General features: G+C 41.8%; 1 protein-coding gene across 5 annotated transcripts in view; it reads right to left on the bottom strand.

The window, feature by feature from the left end:
* GALNT9 (polypeptide N-acetylgalactosaminyltransferase 9) overlaps nt 1–20598 on the bottom strand; it is a 359393-nt gene that overhangs the window by 72655 nt on the left and 266140 nt on the right. For all 5 annotated transcript variants that reach the window (XM_079322930.1, XM_079322933.1, XM_079322932.1 and 2 more), the window contains 2 exons: nt 10503–10669; nt 8621–8795 (listed from right to left, as the gene is read on the bottom strand). In XM_079322930.1, the coding sequence (XP_079179056.1) occupies nt 8621–8795; nt 10503–10669 (342 nt within the window). The remainder of the gene's footprint in view (nt 1–8620; nt 8796–10502; nt 10670–20598) is intronic.

The following is a 20598-nucleotide window of genomic DNA, read 5'->3' as shown; positions in this document are numbered from 1 at the left end:
CACCAACTCTGTAAGTTCTCAATTACTGGCATGTTTATTTTGATACAAAGCAAAACTGTTTAACCATCATACTCAAAACTATCCTGGAGGTTCCATGTCCCTTCTACAGTTACTCCTGAGGTGCTCATTTTTCAAGTATTTTGCTTTGTAGGATAGATTGAGATTGTGTAATGGAAAAGCTGAAATAAGATAGGGAATTCTTCTCCCTTAATATCAGGTACCTGCAATGGACCCCCCACATGCACAGTAATTGCCTTAAACTTTCATTCTCAGCAGAGAGAAACAGAGGCTGGCACTTTTATAGTCAGATGTGTCTCATAATAATGTAGACACTATAACTGGGTGAGATTAATAATGTTCCAGAGGAGCCTATTTTGAATATAAAGGGAATTTAGCCTGCTACTTTGCAAGACATCTTAAAATTGGACTGCTGAAGTGTATCCCAAATAATGGTTAGAGAAATAATGTGAAGAAAATATTCAACAGTCACACTGGTTTTCAGTCCTTAATCATCTTTGTGATTGTGTTAATCCAATACTTGAGTCTTGGAATTGCTAACCTGGGTCCTCATTTTCTTCTTTACAAGAAGAACAATCCATTCCCAGCTCTGGTGCTGCTGTCACACAAACTATCACCAAACTACTCCTGTCACTCTACACCTGAGGAATTTCTGTTTTCCCATTTGTGTGGCTCACATTTATTACCACCTGTCTTGGTGTTTTGCATGTGAATGGCACAAGGGGGGGATCTCGAGTATAATACTACAATTGGGGTCAAAATACATGAAGAATTTCCATTAATCTCTATCAACCTATTAATGTGAAATCACAGATTGTGAACTTTCATGAAATTCAAGGCATCTGTAAACTGTCCATGTGATGGAAGTTCTGTTTAAGTCCTCTGCACTCAAAAATGTAAATATTAAAGGTGTTACAGCTTCAACAAGAGTTGATTTCTGAGAGATGAAGTCAAGTGCCATGCCAAGGTTATGGAGTCAATTGGTATGAAAGAAACTGCTGGAATTTCATCTTCTGAACCTCCCATCTCACCCATGGAGGTGATTTCCCAGCTCTCTTGGTATCCAGATATGTGGAAATCACATCCCTGCATGTATTAGGAACAGGAAACATTCAGTATCTGGATCGTCTGCACAGCTCCCTAACTTTCAAAATATTTTCACACTCACAAAAAAGAAGTAGGCTCTGAGTCACAGATGGAAAGAGAAAATCCAGGACAGAGCTGTTCTCTTAGCAAAAACACAGAATGGAGAGCCTTTTAATTAAACATTGCATACCTGAGAGATTTCACAGCCTGTCCTGCTCTATAAAACACAGCACAGAGTGCAGTGGGGTATTCAGAGGCTCAGCCCAAGCTCATCTCTGTGAGTTCTGCAGGAACACTCAAATCCCAGATCCTGCCAGTGCCCTCTCACTGCCAGCACTGCTTGTGGGTGTTTTTCTGCCTGCCAAGATCCCCAGGTAATGGCCAATAAAGGAGGATTAGGAGTTTGAACAGGAGTGGGCAATGCACTGTGTTTGCATTGCTTATCCTGAGTAATCCATGGAATATGAGGGGGTTTCATTGCAATTCATGGCCAGCAAAGCCCAGCCTCAGAGTGGCTCTATAGGGCTGAGCTCAGCTGCACATTCATCAAATCCTTTGTCAACTTTCCTGCTCACTCTGGCTTTATCTAATTGCATCAGTTTTTTTGGAAAACATTATGATTAAATCTCCCCTAGTAATTTATATTTTCTTTCCTAATTTCAAACTGCTAAATTATTGTGTAGATTTACCCATCCTCTTTATAGACACCATCATTTTTCCATGTTGGTTTTTTTCCCTCACTTTGCCTTTTTTCTGGTGTCCATCTGCAGAAGTCAGGTGCTTCTGGCAGCTCACAGGACTGAAAGGATAAGAAGGGAAGGGGTTGCTGAAGTCCAAGCATATCCAAAACACAAAATATGTGGTTGGAGTATTTCCTTTCCACATGGCAGTGAGGAAGGACTCAGCCCTGCATAAGCCAGGTGCATAAGCCAGATGTAAATTTTGGGATCCATCTCCATTTTTCATAGGTGCAAAAATATGAGGTTCCTACTTTGCTTCTGAGTCAAGGTACTTTACAGGAAAAGAGCAGCACACATTGTTAACAAGTTATTTAGTGGAGCAAGAGAGAAAGTTCTCCTAGGCATATTCATAAACATGATGGATTTCAGTAAACTAAATATAATCAAAAGATTCTGCTTTAAAGGTAGTGCTTCATATCATCCAAGTGGGTTTTTTTCCACTTAATAAAAACTAAGCAGACAATTTGGACTTGAATTTGAGTGACATATGAAGATCCTCTGCCTTCCATCCTCTCTAAAACTACATGTTTGTCAGTGTCCTCCTCTCTCTCTGAATAAATTGTTGGTGAACAGATAAAACCAGAAGAGAAATGACAATAAATTTAGTTCTCTTATGGACTCCACTAGGCTAAGGGGTATTTTCACTTCAATTTTATTCACTTTGATTTGTCCAAGTCTGTTGAGCACATCACTAAGCAGCATATGAATTCAACGCTTTTGCCTACCAGTGGAAAGATTTCTTCATTAACAGCAGATTTCCCAAGCTGTTGAGCACCCATGATGACTTTATTGAGAGCTGATTCTGTGGGATTCAAAGAGAAAATGCTCCCAAGATAAACATTGGAGGTAGGAAAAGAGTAGGAAGGCAGAATTTAAGCCAGAATACAGAATAAGCCTGTAAGAAGATTGAGAGCAAAGGCAGGGGCCATACTGTGATCACACAGGCATCTCTAATCCCATTGTAAGTCTGTCTCTGAACATATATGCATTCTGTATTTAACACTGGCTTGATTCAGAGCAGCTCAAACCCCATGGGAAACCATAGCAAACAAAAACTCTGTGTTGTTTTACATCCTTATCAGATTGCTGCAAAATTCATGCCAAAGGGAAAGCCTGATTTCTCACAATGCTGAAAAGAACAGCTTCTTCCAGATAAAAAAACAGATAAAAAGAAGTTAGTAATGAGCTCCTCAGTGCACATGATTATATAATTCACGTTTTTAAATATGTAAAAACACCTGCTGACTTCAAGCAGACTTTTAAAAAGGCACAGCATCAGAATAAATTCACACAATCCAAGGGAAACCACATGTATGCTGCAGGCCAGATCCTCTGCTGCCCAGCTCTGCCACTTCAATGGCCTTCACAACTTCAGGGCTGCTTTGCAAACATGCAGCATCTCTGAGAAGCAGACCTCACCTTCCAGTTCTTAGTTAGAATGGCTGTAGGAGGCATTTGTCAATAAATTCCTCCCTGCAGCCCAAATGTCACTTTTTGTAAATTTGTTCAAAAGTGAATCCTTTCCTAAATGACAGGAATTGCATTGGGAAATCTCTCCAAATCTCTATCCCAGCTGGGTACCCAAATTCCCTCGTCTCTGGGTTCTTTTGAGATAAACATGCCTCTCTTTTTTTTCCTTCTCCACCATCACTGTACTACTTTTTACTCCAATAACAAAATGAAGAACTAACATTAAAAAAATTCAACTTTCTTTTTCCTGCTTTCAAATCAAAATTTCCTCTTCTTGCAAGCAGTTAGGGAAGAGTCCTTATAAGACATAAATGAAAGACAACATAGTCTCATCTGCTGGATTTTATGGCTCAGTGGGTTTAACACTGTATTTTACTCTGCCTCTGCCACTGTCAGGTACCGTGAAGTATAAACTTAACAGAGAAATGTAGGAAAAAAGAAAGCTGTGTAAACTGAAAGCTTATTTTGCATGATTTTACACGCTACCTCACATTTCACTGACAGTATACATTTATCAGATGCAGACAAGCAGATCTACTGACATACATAATTCTTCACTGAGGCCATCTGCAGAATATTTAATGCAGAATGCTGCTCCTGTAAATAGAGAACCAAAAAAAAGAAATAAATTTCATTCTCCCTTCCTCGGTCTCTGTGAGAAGAGAGAAGTTCCCCATCTGTCCTGCTGACATCTCTATCAGCATTCCTGTGAGCCCAGGGAAGTTCCAGACCCACATTCCCTGGCTGGAACTGGGGCACCAAATCCTGCAGGAGAGTCAAAGATCAGCTCTTTGGCTGCCAAACATCAATGGCTCTTTTCTGCACCACTGAAAAGCAACGAGGATGCTTCAGTGAACATTCTGGGCTGTTGAGGTAGGTGAATAGTTGAAGCTGCTTTTGTGGCCCATCCTCTGTGGGTAGCTGACACAGCCCCATGGATGCCAAAGCCCCACGTGGCTTCTGTTGCATGGTCCACCCAGATTATACTGGTTTTGCTATCTAAAGCATGTATTCCTTCAAATTACCAGAGTGATCCTATGGCTTTGGATGAGGAAAAAACCCCTTAACAAACACATGTCCCTTCTTTCCATTGGGTCAGCCAGTACCAGGGATGCTGCCACGAGCCTGAGCATGAGTGATGTGCCTGAAAACTCCAGAGGGGAGAAACTGCCCAGGAGAAGCACTGCAAGGTAATTTCACCTTCACCACTTCTCTCATTTAGAAGGAAAGAGCCACCTGGACCTTGTCATGCCCCCAGAGAGCCACCTGAGCTTGAACAGGGGGGACAGGGAGGTTACCTGCAGGGAGGGATTGGCTTCCTGTACATTGCATGAAAATGTTACCAGAGAGCTCTCAGGGGGACAGAGACCTTGTGGCTTTGCCTCCAAAAAAGCACAACCACATCTCTGTTCCAAATTTCTTGGGATAAATAAAATCAGTAGAAGATTAGGAGATCAACTTCCTTTCTCCTCTTTGGGAATCCATTGCTTATGGCCACAACAACAAACTGCCTTACACCTTACAGTATAAAATAGCATCTGCAAAGTACCATACAGGCCTAGGAATCTTGATATTTAACTCTTCTTAGTTTAAACACCACTTTTGTACATTTTTAAAACACTGACACCTTCAGGGATAATCCCTAAAGATGGGATGTGTGAGACACAATCTCATGGATACTCCACTTAGATTTCATGTTCTCTTTCTCATGTCAGGCTCTGTCTGGCTGGTATGTTGAAATCTTTTGATTAAATCCTCTTACTTCACTGCTTCCTCATTGATACTTGCCCTTTGTCTGGCAAAATTTTAATTACTACAGGACTGCATAACTCCATTCAGTGCTCTGATAATACCTCTGAGATAGGAGCAAAAGCAATTCCTAAGATAGAATGCAACTATAATACTTTATCATTATGTCTTCTTTTATGGCTCCTAGCACCCTCTTTATGGCTGCTAATATATTGTGGTTTCTGCCTCTCACGTACTGATTTCTGCTCTCCTTCACTCAATGTGTCCTTTTTCTCACCCAGAGAATTAACACCCTATCTCTCTAATCTCCTTCCTGCTCCCAGACATAATGCAGGGAAGGTCTCTTCTCCTTGTCATGTTATTCTTCCCCATCTCTCAAAGACAGGAGTTTCTACAATGTTCTGCATGTTCTGCAACACAATCAGCATCCAGGACGTGCTGGTGTGCTCTCAGTGTTACTGGGGGTTCATTCAGGCGTGCTGGGTGGACTAACCCAAAAGTCACAGCAGGAATGCTGAAATCTTCAGAGGACTGAAGGAAAACTGAACTAAATAAACTTGAATATACCCTCAGAGAGGAGAGCACAGGGGTTTTCCCTCCCTCTTGGTTCTGCTGGGTTGCTGACTCCCATCAATATCAAGTAATCATTAAAAACAGACCAGGTTCTACTAGAGCAGGACAGGGAGAATTTTACCTATGAAATGTACACATACATTACCCTGTAATTCTAATTTAAAATCCCATTTGAGAATTAATAGCAATGGCCTCCCTTTCAGGCAGTCTTCTCCACTTCCACTCTCATACCAGCTGTATTGGCTCACACTATCAAAAGCCTTAAGGGGAACAGGTCAGTTGAAAATCACTGCTCTGAGATAACATATTTCTACACCTGAGAAGCCAAAAAGCAGCAATTAAGTACAGCAAAATAAATAATTCAGTAGCTAATTTGACCTGCCAGGTTGTAGAGTATTTTTTTATATCCTACCAGATTGTAATTTAGTTTAGAAGAAGTGTCCCTGGAGAGCAATGCTGTGAGAGCCCATAAAATGCTCTAGTACAATATCAGGCAAAAAGCCACCTGTAAATGGGCCACTATTGTTTAAAGAAGTTTTTTTTGTCGCCAGTCCTGCATATTTCATGAGAAAGTGATGAAGTCCTTCTTTGATTCTTTATGAATTAATCTGCCAACTGATTAGGCAGGTAAAGCAGCCATAGATTGGGAAACAAAATTGCACTGCAGGCACTTGACTTCTAGATGGAACACAAACCAAACAGAAAGCTAATGCTCTTTTCTGTGGTAAAGAAATTGGCTTCTTTTTAATTGCCTCACAAATAATCCATAGGCAGCTTTTAGTGGGAGCAATCCATGTGGCCTCTGAATACATAAATAACCACTGAAAATGGGGGGAAAATTCATGCAAGGTGCAACTTAGTAGGAGAATAAAACAGCAGAGCTTTAACAAGAGACTCCCAGCTGATTCCTGAGTTTATAGGGCTGTGGAGTGGGGGCAGTGGTAACCTGGTGAGAAAAAATAGAGCAGTCCAGATGGAAGGACTTCAGTTCCCCCCAGTCAAAGGAGATGAGATGAAAATGGAGAGGACAGGCAACCACATGTGCACAGGTGGAGAGAATTAAAACTAGAGGGAGTGGGTGGAGCAGGCTTTGAGATGGCTCCAGCAGCCACAAAGGTTGAGTGGAACAAGAGCAGGAAAGCATCAGGGAACACCCAGAGCCCGCAGGGCAGCTCTGAAGGGATCCAGGATGCTCCTGCAGCACCTTCTGTCCCCACTGATCCACAGAGTGCCCCAGCAGGGCAGAGCCTGGCTCAGCAAACAGCTGAGACCTGAGAGCTCTGCTGGATGGAGGGCAGGGAACACAAACCTTTTATCTTGGATATACACACTCACTCACTCAGCACTCCAGGTTCTTGCTGTGCTGATTTCAACCCTTTCTGACATTAATGCAAAGCAGTACAGTAAAAAAACCCAACAAACCTAACAAACCCCAAAGCAGCCACAGAGCCCTTTCCTGCTTACTGACACCATTGCCCAGCTTCCCTGGGTACAGTACATCAGTCAGGTCTCAATGTCCTTATAAAATGATAACACAATTCTCCTCAAGCCCCAGAAAACTGCAGCTTGGGCAGGACAAGCATGAGGACAGCACCCAGAGCATGCTCTCCCCAGTCCCTGATCCTGTCCCATAGCTGATATTACCCTAGATGAATACTTGAAAAAAAATTTAAAGATCTACTTGCTTTAAAAGCAAATAAATAAATTAAACCAGCTCTTAAGCTTCTAGAAAATTACTACAGCTGCTATTATAGTCTAACATCGTTCTAAGGAAAAAAAATGGGATGAACATAAAGCAGGTGCACTACACAATGTATTTTATTGCATCTTCCATTTTATAAAGATATTCATGGACATATAAAAATAAACTCTACTCCTTTGCAATTAAGTTTCTCTCTAGTTGTAAGTACAGCTATTTTTAGTTTTAATTTGAGGATATCTCCCAGAATTGCAGAGCATAATAATTTCCACCATAACTCTGCATCATCATTACCAAATAGCAGCCTATCTTTGGAAAATGCATGTTTTACATGCTGAAGGTCCCAGCAGTCCTTTTGCAGCTCATGGTACAGATCAGCTCCTACAGTCCTGACTTCCAGTAATGCCAAATATTGGCCACCAAGTGGTGCTACAAAGGTTTATTCCAAATGCAGTTCTGGCCTATTAAACCAAAAGGGGATGGGGAAAGGCATGCTAATTTCAAGCCCTATTGAAAAAATGCAGGCAATAATTATATGTTCCTCTCAAATGTAAATGCAAGAAAATTTATGAGGAAATCAGATTGGTATTCGAGTTTCTAAGACGAAATGATAGAAAATGACAAGGAGATAAAGAAAGCATTTGAAATCCTCCAGCCCAGAGCCTCCTTAATGGTGTCTCCCCATCTGACTGCTTTGGGATTTCACATCCCTTGTGGCTCCAATTACTTTTCTCTCCACTGAGCTGTGCTAGACCAGGCACAACAACTTTTTTATGGGTCTTGCAGCCTTTGCAGGAGCCTGTCAGCAGTGTTGCAATAATCAGGAGCACAACTCAGGGTTACTGGCTGATGTGATAACAGCAGCCTGCAGCCCCCTCATCCCTGGAGCTGAGCAAACCCTCCTGCAGCCCTGGAGCCCCAGGGCAGTGTCCCAGTGCCACTGTCCCTCTGGGCACAGCCAGTGTCACTGTAAGGTGAGGGAACAGTGAAAATACAGCAGCACAAGCTTCATCCAGAGAGCAGAAGAAGCCATTTATTGCAGGAGTAGGCACATCTTTATAGCCTGGAACCAAGGACACAATAAGCTCATTGGTCCAAGGAAGGCAACACCTCTTGTAAACGTTCTTTTACCACAACATCACATTCCTCACACACTCATATCCACAACACCATGCCCTAAACTTTATTATTCATTCCTTCCCTTCTATTTTCCTCCGAGTAGCTTGGCAAAACTCAAACTGCTGTTTCCCCTGACCCTCCCCAGCAGCCCCAAGCCAGCACTCACCATCCAGTGTTGAACTCCACGTGGGCATCAAAGAACCCCACCACAGCAGAGGTTGCTGCCTTCCAGCCCTGGATCCGGGCTCGGATCAGCCCCTCCCGTTTGCTGTTCCGCACGATCTTCACCAGCCCCGGGTACCTCTTGTGCACGTACTGGTCCAGGTTAAACTTCAGCTCCACTGCAGGATCAAAGCAAAACCCACACCATTTAGACTCAAAACATAAAAAATAAACATTTAGAACGAGGAAGGCGCCGCAATGTTGTGTTTTACTCTGATTTATTACAGAGGGAAAGGAATGATTAAATATTCCCAAAGCCTTGGTCAGTCTCACAGATACAAACTCGGCACCACAGCTGAGGCATGGACCAGTTCCAGGGGTTCCAGCCCAGAGAAATTCCCTGCACACCACAGACTTGCCCAGCTTTAATATGGCCTGATGGATTTGTTTATAATGTTGAAGAGGTAGTTTGTGCATGTATTTTTTAAAGATTACTATTCTGATTCTCTGATGATTTGCATTAGGTTATAACTGGTCTCTGGAAGAGCAGTTCTAACCATAAAGAAGTGTAACATACCAGTCTGGTGATTCTTTTTTCTGATTTATGCTGTTCAGTAGGAGTTAGAAAAATAACCTCAATGGATTTTGGGTCTAGATGTAATTCAGATCACAATTAATTTCCCTTAATTTTTAGGGTTTTCCTTTAAATATAATTAAGATTCCTCAATACCAGGCTTCTTTCCTTTTAAACTAAATGGATATTGAAGGTCTCAAATAGACTTCTCTTTTGTTCATTTTCAGGCATTCAATCACAGATGGAGCAGAACTCATTCACCCTTTTTCAGCTGCATTTCAAGAGGCTTATAAACAGGCAAATTACCAAAATGGTCTCTCTCTTTTTTTTAAATCAATGTAGTTTGGTAATTCATTTACACTTAAACTTATTCATAATGTGGCTTTTGCCTAAATATATTTATCAGAAAAACTAGTAGAAGCTTCCAGGACATTAGGAGCTTCATTTTTCTGATCTATATTAGACAGTAGAATCATTATCATTGGAATCAAAGACTTGATAAATCTCTAGTTATTTAGAAGAGTAGCAGAGAAAAGCCATATAAGAATTCACAGAGAAATGATGAGTTCAATTCTCCTCAGGATTGCCTTGACTCAAACACTTTGCAATCTCACATCATTACTCCACAGGTTACACTGCCATAACTGAAATCTGAATTGCATAAACATATTCTTTAAATCTATAGGTTTTGGAACTTATTTTTGTTGAGTTTTCTCTCAGCTCTCCCTTCTCTTCAGGAATCTTGAAGAGTAAGAGCAACTTAAAACTGAAAGAACTTAAAGTTGTTGATCTGAGGAAGAAACGCTAAATTTTAGTCTTATTGGAAATAAATGTGATTTAAAGATGTTTAAGTTCTTGAAGTGTAATGTACAAGTTTAAACATGGCATCACTGCTAATCTCTTGTATCCTGAGAATCTCACCAATATTTTGATTTTGGATTAAATAATGAAGAAACAACGTGCTGCAATATAAAAGAGTCGCAACTATCTTTAAAGAAAATCTGTAGCCTCAACTTTTCCTTGGCAGCAGAATTTAAACTTTTATTCTATTAATGATATTCCTCAGGATCCGAAAATTTGGAGAAAAGTGTCCTATTAAGATTGCAACACAAATGCCATTCATTCTGTTAGGATTTCAATGAAATCAACAGGGTTTATCCACATAATGCTTATTTGTTGTACAAATAGTCAATATTTACCCACAGCTTCGCTCAAATGGCTCAATCAACCCCCTCATCAACACACACATTTACATTTCCCACCTCGCAGTGGCAGTGCTGGAGGCACAGTGACAAAAGTGACCAGGGCTCACCGTTGTCACTGTTGTCATCCACCAGGATGATCTCCTTGAGCAGGTGGGAGGGGGTGTGGTTCACCACGCTGTGCACGGAGCGCAGGATCACCGACAGAGCCTCGTTCACAAAGATGAACACCACCGAGATCTGGGGCAGCTCGTCTGGGTAGCTCATCTGCCTGCACCTGCACCGAGGAAAAACACAATTAAACACCAGCAGCAGCTGGGAGGCACAACAGGATGAAGAGCATCCTCCTCCCCTTGCTCTCTATCCGTGTAGGGATTGCAGATTTTGTCCTTTGTGACCTCAAGGGGAGATGTGGTAAAAGCTCCAAAGAATCTGCTGGAGCTGCTGGGGAAGGGGTTTTGCCCCAAGCTGCCACAATGGAACAGCTTTTCCTGGCTGCTTCAGGCAGACTTCAGCCACAAGGTCCTTAGATGCAAGCAATGCCTAAAGATTAGGCTGTCAGCTCTTTTGTGGTTTCATTTTGCTTGCAGGACCTTCCTAGCCAGCAGAGAGAGATCTGGGAAAGCTGCACAGAGGCTCCACAGGCAACTTGATTTCTACAAAGGGGTCCACCAGCAGTCTGAGAATATAGAATATTAAAGGGGTTTTTATAGGGCTGGGGTACCTTAGGAAATGCACCACTAGTATCAGAGATTGAAAACTATCCAACTACATTGAGGTTTTAGATGAAAAAGTGACCAATTACTTAGAAGATTGCGAAAGGACCAATTAGTGCACTAAAAGATACCACAGGGTTCTAGAGGGAGGTGAATACTTTTTTAGCATGAGTCATTCTAAGGAAGCACCCCTGATCTAAGGGATGATTTTCCAGGGAGGCCCTGAAAGGGTATCAGCATCATCCACAATCAGCCTGGCTGGGAGCAGCACCCTCTCCATCAGCCCAGTATACAGCACAGGGTGTGTGCATGCACACAGATCTGTAGCAGCTCTCATTCCCTGTGGGGCTAAAAGCATCTCTTGAAAACCAAAGGAGTGCCAAAAACAACCTGGAGAAAGCTCCAGTGCCACACCCTGGCTGTGCTCCCAGGGGAGCCATCAGCAGCTCTGCTGCTACCTCACAACTGCATCAGAACTTTAAAACCAGCATTCACCCAAGCAAATTTTGTATTTGTCCATGGACAGAGCACTTGGACCCTTTCTGACCGTGCAGTTTGTGCAGAAATAACAAACCCAGGGTGGTTTTTATACAGGCCTGCACTTGCTGAAGTATCTGCAAACTGATCTGCTCCCTCTGAGATGTCACCTTGCTAGGCTGCTACAACCTGATTCACAATTTGATTTTGTGTTGCTCACTGATACTTATATTTTACCACAGACCATTCTGAGAAGAAAAACTGAGGCCTGGAGAAATTACAGAGCAGATAGCAGAGCTCCTGTTCCCAAGCCCTTGGCCCATGCCCCTCTGTAACACCATACTGCTCTATTTCAGTGGGATTCTCTCCCATTAGCAAAGAGGCTAATTTTAAAAACCCCCTACCTGTTCTCACAGTCAAAAGCCATTCAGAATTACCATAGTAATTACTGAACCTGCTCTCTAAAATACTGCTAATGATATCACAGAAAATGACTTCTCCTGCTCTTATCAAACTTTCTGACCTCTGTGCTCATTACTTTGGCATAACAATCACTTTTTTCCCCACTATCAGCAGTCATGGGGATAGGGCAGGTGACAAATGCTTGACTGCTGAGTAACCTCTGGAAGTCAGTTATGAATTCTACTAAGGTGTAATTATTCATAATTCCTGATCCCAGCACTATTTGCTCAGAGACCTGAGCACTTGTCATTGATCCCAGTGTTAGCATAGCCACTTACTGGCAGCTTGCTGGTGGCCTGCACCACACAGAGGACCACTGTGTAAAACTTGTGGCTAAGCAGCATTCTTACACATCCTGAAAATAAGCCTGGAACAAAGAGAGAGGTTTCCAGGAGGTATGAATGCTCTGACACAGCCCTCTTTTTTGAATTTCTTTTTTGAATGCAATTTTCCTCTTGAGCACACTGACATAGCAAAGAAGCCCATCAGGAATACTGCAGTAACAGGAAAGAGCCATCAGCTAAAAACATGGACCTTGCAAGATTTCCTGTGATGAGGGACATCTTTCAGCTTTCTCTGGAGTCTCACTTGTATCAACACATCCCAAATTGCACCTCAGGAATTCAGAGCAGTGCCCAGGGAGGGGGTGCCCTGCTGGGGGAGCTGAGGCAGAGCAGAGAGCCCACCCCAGGCATCCCTCCTGCAGCAGCACCCACAGCTGGCAGGAAAGGAGGGAGGGAAGGAAGGTCTGTGACCCATCTGGACACAAAGAAAAAAGAGGCTGTGGCACAGGAGGAGGGATTACAGCAAGAATGAGAGGCCAGTCAAAGCAGCACTTGATACAGAAGGGACAAGCAATTAAAGGAAAGGTGGGATCACCACAAATGTCCAAAGTAGAGAGGTGTGTGTGGAAGGACTGAAGTTGCCTAGGGACAGGGAACCACTGAAATACTACAAGACTGCAAAGAATTAGGAATTTTGCTGAACATCTCTGAGTAAAAAGTATTGGTTATATTGGCAAGTGAACTGGAACACCTGGGTTCCCAACCACGTGCTCCTGGTCAGACTGATAGGGTAACTCCAAGTAGGAATAATTTCAGTGCTTCTCTGCTATCCTCCCACTTTCATTATGAGGAAAAAAAAAATCCAATTCTAGCTTTAAAACTATCACATCTAAACCATAACCTCCTAATTTTTGATTTATTTGTTCTTCATCACATTAAATCAATGCATTATTGTCCCAAGTGTGACTCTGTGGCCTTGCAGTTCACAAGACTTTTCATGCCTTAGTTCTCAGTGATTACTTACACTCTAGGGCATCAGGGACTGCTTTAGATAAAAAGCTGGTTTGAATTTCTTATTCTACCTGAATGAAGTAATCCCTACCACTTCTCACCACAACCTTCTTTCTGTCAGTTTTTCTATTTTCTTTTTCTTTTCTATTAGCAGGACATAGTTGAAGAACTGCATGTTGACTGCATTTGGAAAGAACACTCCAATATATATTGGAATATCTTTGGTAGGGCCACTGCAACAGGAACACCTAGATGGGAAAAAGCAGGCTTCAGAATTTAGCAGTGGTTTAAAAGCTGTCATAAATTTATTTATTGCAGTGAAGATGAAGAACAGCAAGAGCAGCTGTCCAGCTGAGCACTTTCCAAAGCACAGCAGTGATTTAAGGGTTTATTTCCTGCAGGCTTCAAGTCAACCTTGAACTCCCAACTCCTTAGGTCACTTCACAAAATGAGATCGATGTGCTGAGGTAGTCAGGAGAAATTACTGGTCCACAACCAAACACTTCTGATGATGGTTGAGAGCATGAGCAATCCCAGTTAAGGTGTCTTTCCTTAAAAATCCCTGGGTGCTTAAGTGCTTTGCTGGATTGTCGCCGAGTTCTTCCCAAAGTGTTCTCTAATTAGACACCAGCCACAGCAATTTACAGTTAATACTTCCTTCATTCCAAGAAACTCTAACCAGAGTTTGACACTCCTAGCCAAACAGTGACATTAGCAAGCCTCACAGTGCCAAAGCACACCCATGGCTGTCACCTCTGGTCACCTTTGCTCAGCCAGAGCAAAAAGAGCTCACAGAGTCCTCCTTGGAGCAGCCCTTGAGTGGCCCTGGAGCAAGGCAGCAGGGACAGCTGATTATTACAAGGGAAGGCTGTAAAAAGCCTATTCCAACAAGCCAAAGGGCATCCTTGCAGAAAATGGTTGGAGCAGCAGCCTGGACACAGAGGAAATCATCAGGCAAGAAACCTATGAGCTAATGATGGAGCAGCTTAGCACAGGGCTAGCCACTTTTATTATTTCTTTTGAGAAGGAAATTACCAGAATGTGAAGAAATCAAATTGCACAAAATGCACTAGCAAGGCACACCTTTGTAATCCTTCAGCCTCAGTGTCAACAGAACTGTAGTAAGAAATTCAGAAATTATCCCTTTTTCATCCCTGATGCTGTGCAGTGCCTGAGTGTTTAAAGCTCCCAATGCCTTGCCAGGGAAGGGAGCTGGGTCCCACCAGTCCCCCCTCCTCTGCACCAGGTCTGACCACACTGTGAACTCTGGCAATCAGGTGAGGGAGGACAATTTCAGTAAATGACAGCTGAAACTTGGCCTCATTAACATCCAACACTCCTGAGTTTGAGAGTACATTTGACCTCTGTGGTAGCTAAAGATGGTCTGAGCTGGGCAGGCACAGCTTACATTTAATATCCCTGTGATTTTAAATCAGCATTCAGAACTGCTGTTCAGGTACCCTGGACAGCACACACTGCTGGATGTCTGCAGAGCCAGGGACTCCAGCAAAGGCTGACAATGCCATGGCTAATCACTTCCACAGGCCAGCTGAGGATGGATTAGACCTGGTATGTGAGACAGCCCTTCAGGCACATTTCATACAACATGCCAAACATCAAACCTGGGGCATCCTGCTGTTGTCTTGGGAAAGGTCTTTGAGTGTTCTCATTCTGTATTTGCTACTGCAGAGATTGGCTGGCAACCCAGAGGTATTTCCTTTCAGATCATTTTTCTCTGTTCTGCAGAAGGTTTTCACTCATTCTTACCCTTACATTGAACTGGCTCCTTAAATGAACATTTCCCAGCCAGCCTCCTGAGCCCAACTGTGAGCACTGTCTTGCAGGCATAAGAAAATGGGAAAAGCTCTTTGGTTGGCAGACCAGAAACTTGGAAAAAAATCATGTATGAACATAAAAAGGTCATAGATCAGAAACTGGGACATGAGAAAACAAGAGGTATTCAGCTGCATGTTAACCTGCTCATGGCAACCTTGGATGCTTGGAGGCATTAAAGGGAAGGAAATTTTCTTCTGTCTGAACCTTTGTTCCCTGATAGATGTATTTACTCTATTTGTATCTGATCCAAGAGAAGTGAAGTCTTCCATTTATCAGGCTGTTCTTACAGTCCATTCTTACAGTCACTATTTTTTGTGAAGGACTGTCACTGCAGCCATGCAGGTAGTTCAGTCCATTACAAAAAAAAAAGGAAAGAACAATCTTCCCTGCTCTATTTCCCCTGCCCCTTTTCCTGTCTGCAAACTTGCTAAACTCAAAAAATGAATTTTACTCACAGAACTTAATATACTGAGTTTGGAAATGGATTAAGCAATGCATTTAGATATTTCTGACAGCTTTACCCTTCAGGAAGAAATGCAAACAAAATTAAAGCTGCTTCATGAATCTTTAAGTGTTTAATACAAGACATGTTTTTCCAATGAACTACTGGGATGGAGATGACTGAAGGTTTCTCTCCTCCTTGAATTTGATGAAATTGATGGGCATGAAGAAAAATCAGCAGTTCTGGCAAAAAAACCCCAAAAACCAACCCAACCTTACCCCTACATGCTCTGTACCTTGAAAGCTTCAGAATGATCTGTGTTCATGTTTTATACCCACAGCAGGAGAACAAGTTGGAACAGCTCCTTTTTTGGTACATGATCAATGAAAGGACAAAGATAAATATTTTAAAAGATTATTGAACTCTTTCTCTTTAATGCTAACAAATACTACTTTTAATCACCAGGTCAATATGTATTTTGAGCCCTGTTAAATCAAAGGCTCAGACTAATCTTACCTACATGGCCACCTTTTAGCACCTAAATGCTACTGTGACTTCTATAGGCACAGACGATTTACCACAGCTAAATCACTAAATTTAGAGTCTAGCTCAGTGCCTGATTTCTTTCTCCAGAAACCCACTGAGGCTTTACAGCTAGTGCTGGATGTAGCAGTAACTTTTGAGCTGCAGAAATAAACTGGCATTACCTTCCTGTTCCACATTGGCACAAGAGAGGGAAGGCGACAAGCTGCAAATGTCCCTTTCCCCAGCACGGATCCAGCTGCTGACCAGTCTGCAGCAGCAGCAGTGACAGGCCACAAAACTGATTAGCTTCATGGATCATGAATCTGTCAGCCACAGGCTCCAACTCCTTCTAATTAATTCTCCCCAGCAGAGGATGTTAACTGTGTTGTGGCACAACATTCTCTTTCTGTTGAGGGTGGATTTTCCTGCCCTATCCAAAAACCTGAATGGAAAATTTTTGAGTTCAAGGCTTGATCTTACTTTCTCCCCTTGTTCTGCAGCTCAGGGACAGCATTCCCTAAGAACACATAATATAAATATAACTGTGAACAAGAAATGGTACAGAACACTGGTGCTCTATGCACCTTGAGAAAAGCAGCACACTGTATTTACAACTAAGGTGAAAAGAGAAATGAGCCATTTTCAGAAAAAGCCTAGGAATTATGGTGATACCAGAAGATACCTTCTTCACAGTCTGTGTTCCTTTTGGAACTGTCTCCATTTTGAAACAACCTACAGAAGAAAAATCAACACCCTCTTCCTGAATTTGTTTGGAGAAATGCAGGTACAAGATACAGCACAATTCTTGTTGGTGCTGTAAATCTGGGGACATCCACTAAAATAACCTTTTCTTCATCACAGTGATGTTAATTTTCTCATAAAGAGACGCCTTAAATCTACTCCATACTATGGGAATTCCCACCAGCTTCTTTCACATGCTCCTTGACATATTTTTTCTTATTTTGCATCCAAAAGTCTAAGAAAGAAATCCGCCACACTCATCAGGAAGAAACCAGGCCAAGTCCTTGTACCTGAGCTAACCTCAAACATTTCCTGTGTCAAGGAAAAATGTCCTTTCATGCCAACCACAAACAAATGATTGCAATGTGCAATAAGTTTTCCAAAACATATCTGGTCATGGGAATTTCCCACATTCCCAGGCTGGACAGTTGGATTTGATGTCTGTAGGATTTGCAGACTGAAGAACAGCAGCAGCCTTCCTAAAATAACTTTTTCTACCTTAGGACTCTCTCTTCAGTGTCCTATTTCCCACAGGAAAGACCAAATTTACAGGAATTCCTGTCCTGTAATATTTCTATTTAGGGGAGAGCCCTTTCAAGCTGGACACAGGTAGGTTACAGCTCCCCATGAATTTTCAGTAACACACATTGGACAAGTGTTTCCTGAGAATCACAGATCTCTTTTTTGTTCCTTTGCTTTTAAATTCCAGGCCAGTACAACTGTGACTAATTGCTCTGCACATAAAAACCCAACACATGTTTGTGCCTTTTGTTTTATAACACGTTTGCTCTATTTGGTTTAATTCCTCCTTTCTCTATGACAAATTATTTTTATATTTATAGCAGAAAGCCCTGAGAGCTGTCAATCAGTGACTGATAGCACAATATATATGCATAGTTAACATATGCAGCATGAAGACTCTACTTGTAGAGAATATTAACCCTTATATTTAAGATTATTAGACTCTTCAAAAGTAGCTGCTGCACATATAAAATAAGAGGCTTTCTATTTCAGTGAGCTATTTCTGGTTTTCCTCAGGCAAACAATACCAGAAACATGCCATTATGTCTAATACTCTTATTGATTTATACATATAAAAATGCTAAAACTAGTTTCAATCACTTTTAAAACAAGCCTCTTTATTAACATGAAAAATGGCTCAAAGCTCGTGCTCACATCCTTCTGTAGTAAAAAGTCTTTGCCTTTTTTTTTTTTTTTTTTTTGTAACTTAACTTGAGTCACTAATATGTTTTGAAATACCATCTGTAAAAAATTTCCACTCTATCCCCCAGTGTGCCTGTTCAGATCTGCCTCTGGCTGTATGCATGCTGCATCACAAAGCATTAGGCTCATTGGAAATTAATGGAGAGGCTGAAATCTGCTTTCAAATGCTTTCCAAAAATCCCCAAAGAAAACAGATCCCCTGTGCAACTTTATTTTTAATGGTTCTGCACTTAAATTTAAGGAGGAGCTCAACTAAATTCCAGAGGACATGTATTCTGCCTCATTTTAGGTGATTAAAACAAATGGCTTGTTTAGTGATTCTCAAGATTTGCAAATATCTTTGCCCCTGTTCCAACTGGATTCTTAGCTTGCATCCTTTTAAAGTAAAAACTACAGAAGAATTATCTTTAAGAAAAAGCCATAAGGGCAGTCTTAGAAAATTCTGCTTTGAGATTGGAGAGCTCTTTGAAGTTAAGTGAAATACAAAAATTGGCGAAATAAAGGCCAAACTAAAGGCATTGTGTCAATTTGATTTGAAGATCTTATCAGCAAAATACATTCAGGAAAACATACTGTGCAACTTTTAAAAAAGTTCATTCTGGGAACCATGTTGTCTGAGGGAAACAGAGAACACAACACTCTCATTTCTGCTTTGCCACAACTAAGAGCTTGTATTTCAGACAGGGAAGGTTCACAAAGAGCCATCCAGAAATCCAGATGTTTTCCAGGGTGCATTCTCAAAATTGGCTGTGCCACCAAGGGTCATTGCTCTCCAGCAAGCCATGTGAAGCCATTTAGCTGCACTTCCAGCAGTGGCTGTTAGCACTTTTCCCATTAAAGAAGTGCTTTTCCACTCAAGGTGATGCAGCAAGATCCCAGAAAAGGTTCTTTATGGCAAAGGAGTAATTAATCCCAGCATGTCTGCAGGGAGGGAGATGGTGGCAGCCCAGATATCCAACAGTAGGTTCCATTTCTGAAGATACCACCTCCTCTGAAGCTCCTCTCCTATTACCTACTGAGCCTGTGCCAGACATAAGGGAAAAGCAGTGGAACTGATGAAATCAAAGGAATTATTTTCAATAAATAATGCATAAGAGTAAACTCACCCTTTTCCATTTGCACAGAACAGTTTGCTGTACCCTTGAAGCTATTTGTTATACAGATAATAATATGTAAATACAGGAAGTTATCCTTGACTATTAAAAAGTGCACTGCAAGCATTTAACATAAAAAAATTCCAGGTACTTTTGTTTAATTTTCACTATCTCTGCCTCAGCTGGTGTTGCTGGTGCTGGACAGAGGCTGAGTATCACAGTGTTACCTGGAAATGTAGGGCAATAAAAAAGTTTTCAAGGTAACTGCTGCAGAGCTCTTCATGAATTTCATTACAGGCTTGCTGTCACATTGCAGTGTAGTGGTAAGGAGGAGAATAGTGGAATGCAATATTTTTCCACTATCACTTCAGCTAACAATGTTTTTTATGGTCTTGGGAGGATATACAACAAGGTTTGGCAAAGAATCCCTTCTTTAATAGGCTCCAGTGTATTTCACAGGAGACCAGCTTTAATCTTTGGTCAAATTCAGTTATGCAGCAGAATGTTTCTTTCTACCTATGTTCAAATGCAGGATGGTTGGAGGAGTAAACCACCAAATGGGAGGTCAGCCATAAACTGGATCAACCCCACCACTGCCTGCCAAAGCTGTAGTGAGAAGCTCTTTAATCTTGATTTGTCCCAGCTGCTGCAAGGCTGCTTGTAGCCCAGAGAGGTAATGCTCCCCTGGTAATCCCAGAACTTTGCTGAGGTGATGCACAAGCTCATTTGACTAACCAGCAATGGCCTTGAAATGTTTGAACAGTAGTCACGGGCTTCCTCTTACTTTAAATGATCAATTCCTATCAGAGTAAAAACAGAACAAAGTTTATGGCATGTGGGAGGAATTATGGTTCAAATAGAGCAGTGTTCCAAGAACAAATGCATAAAAAACATTGATTTAGCACTGAAAATGGGAGTATTAAATCCACAATGTTTAGATGCTTTATATGGGATTGAGGAGAGAGCCTGGTGGCAGCAGCAGAGTGTTTATAAAAAAAGTCTGAGTCAGGCAGAGAGGACAAAGGAAGGTGCATGTGCTGTGTGTGGGTAGGAAGCTGCCTGACAATCAGATGATGGAGCACATCCAAAGCTCTCCATGAACTCCAGGTCAGGATCCCATAGGATAAATCATTAGGTAAGAGCAGCCAAATCCTGAAGAGCAGATGGGATTTCATTCCTCCCTGCATCTTCCCCAGTGATACTTGCAGGACTGTTCTCTATGCATTACCACTACTCTCTGAAATGTCCTATTCAAGCACCTAAGCTTGTCTCAACTTCACTGAGGTTATTCATATACTTAAAACTAGGAACATATTTAAGTGCTTCATTGGACTGGAGCCTAATTGCACTTTTATAGCTTTTGTTTAAATTAAAGGCTAGTTAGAGGTGAACAG

The sequence above is a fragment of the Erithacus rubecula genome (assembly GCF_903797595.1).
Source record: "Erithacus rubecula genome assembly, chromosome: 19".
NCBI classification, from domain to species: Eukaryota; Metazoa; Chordata; class Aves; order Passeriformes; family Muscicapidae; genus Erithacus; species Erithacus rubecula.
The sequence above is the reverse complement of the archived record's forward strand: the minus strand, read 5'-3'. Positions and strand labels throughout refer to the sequence as shown.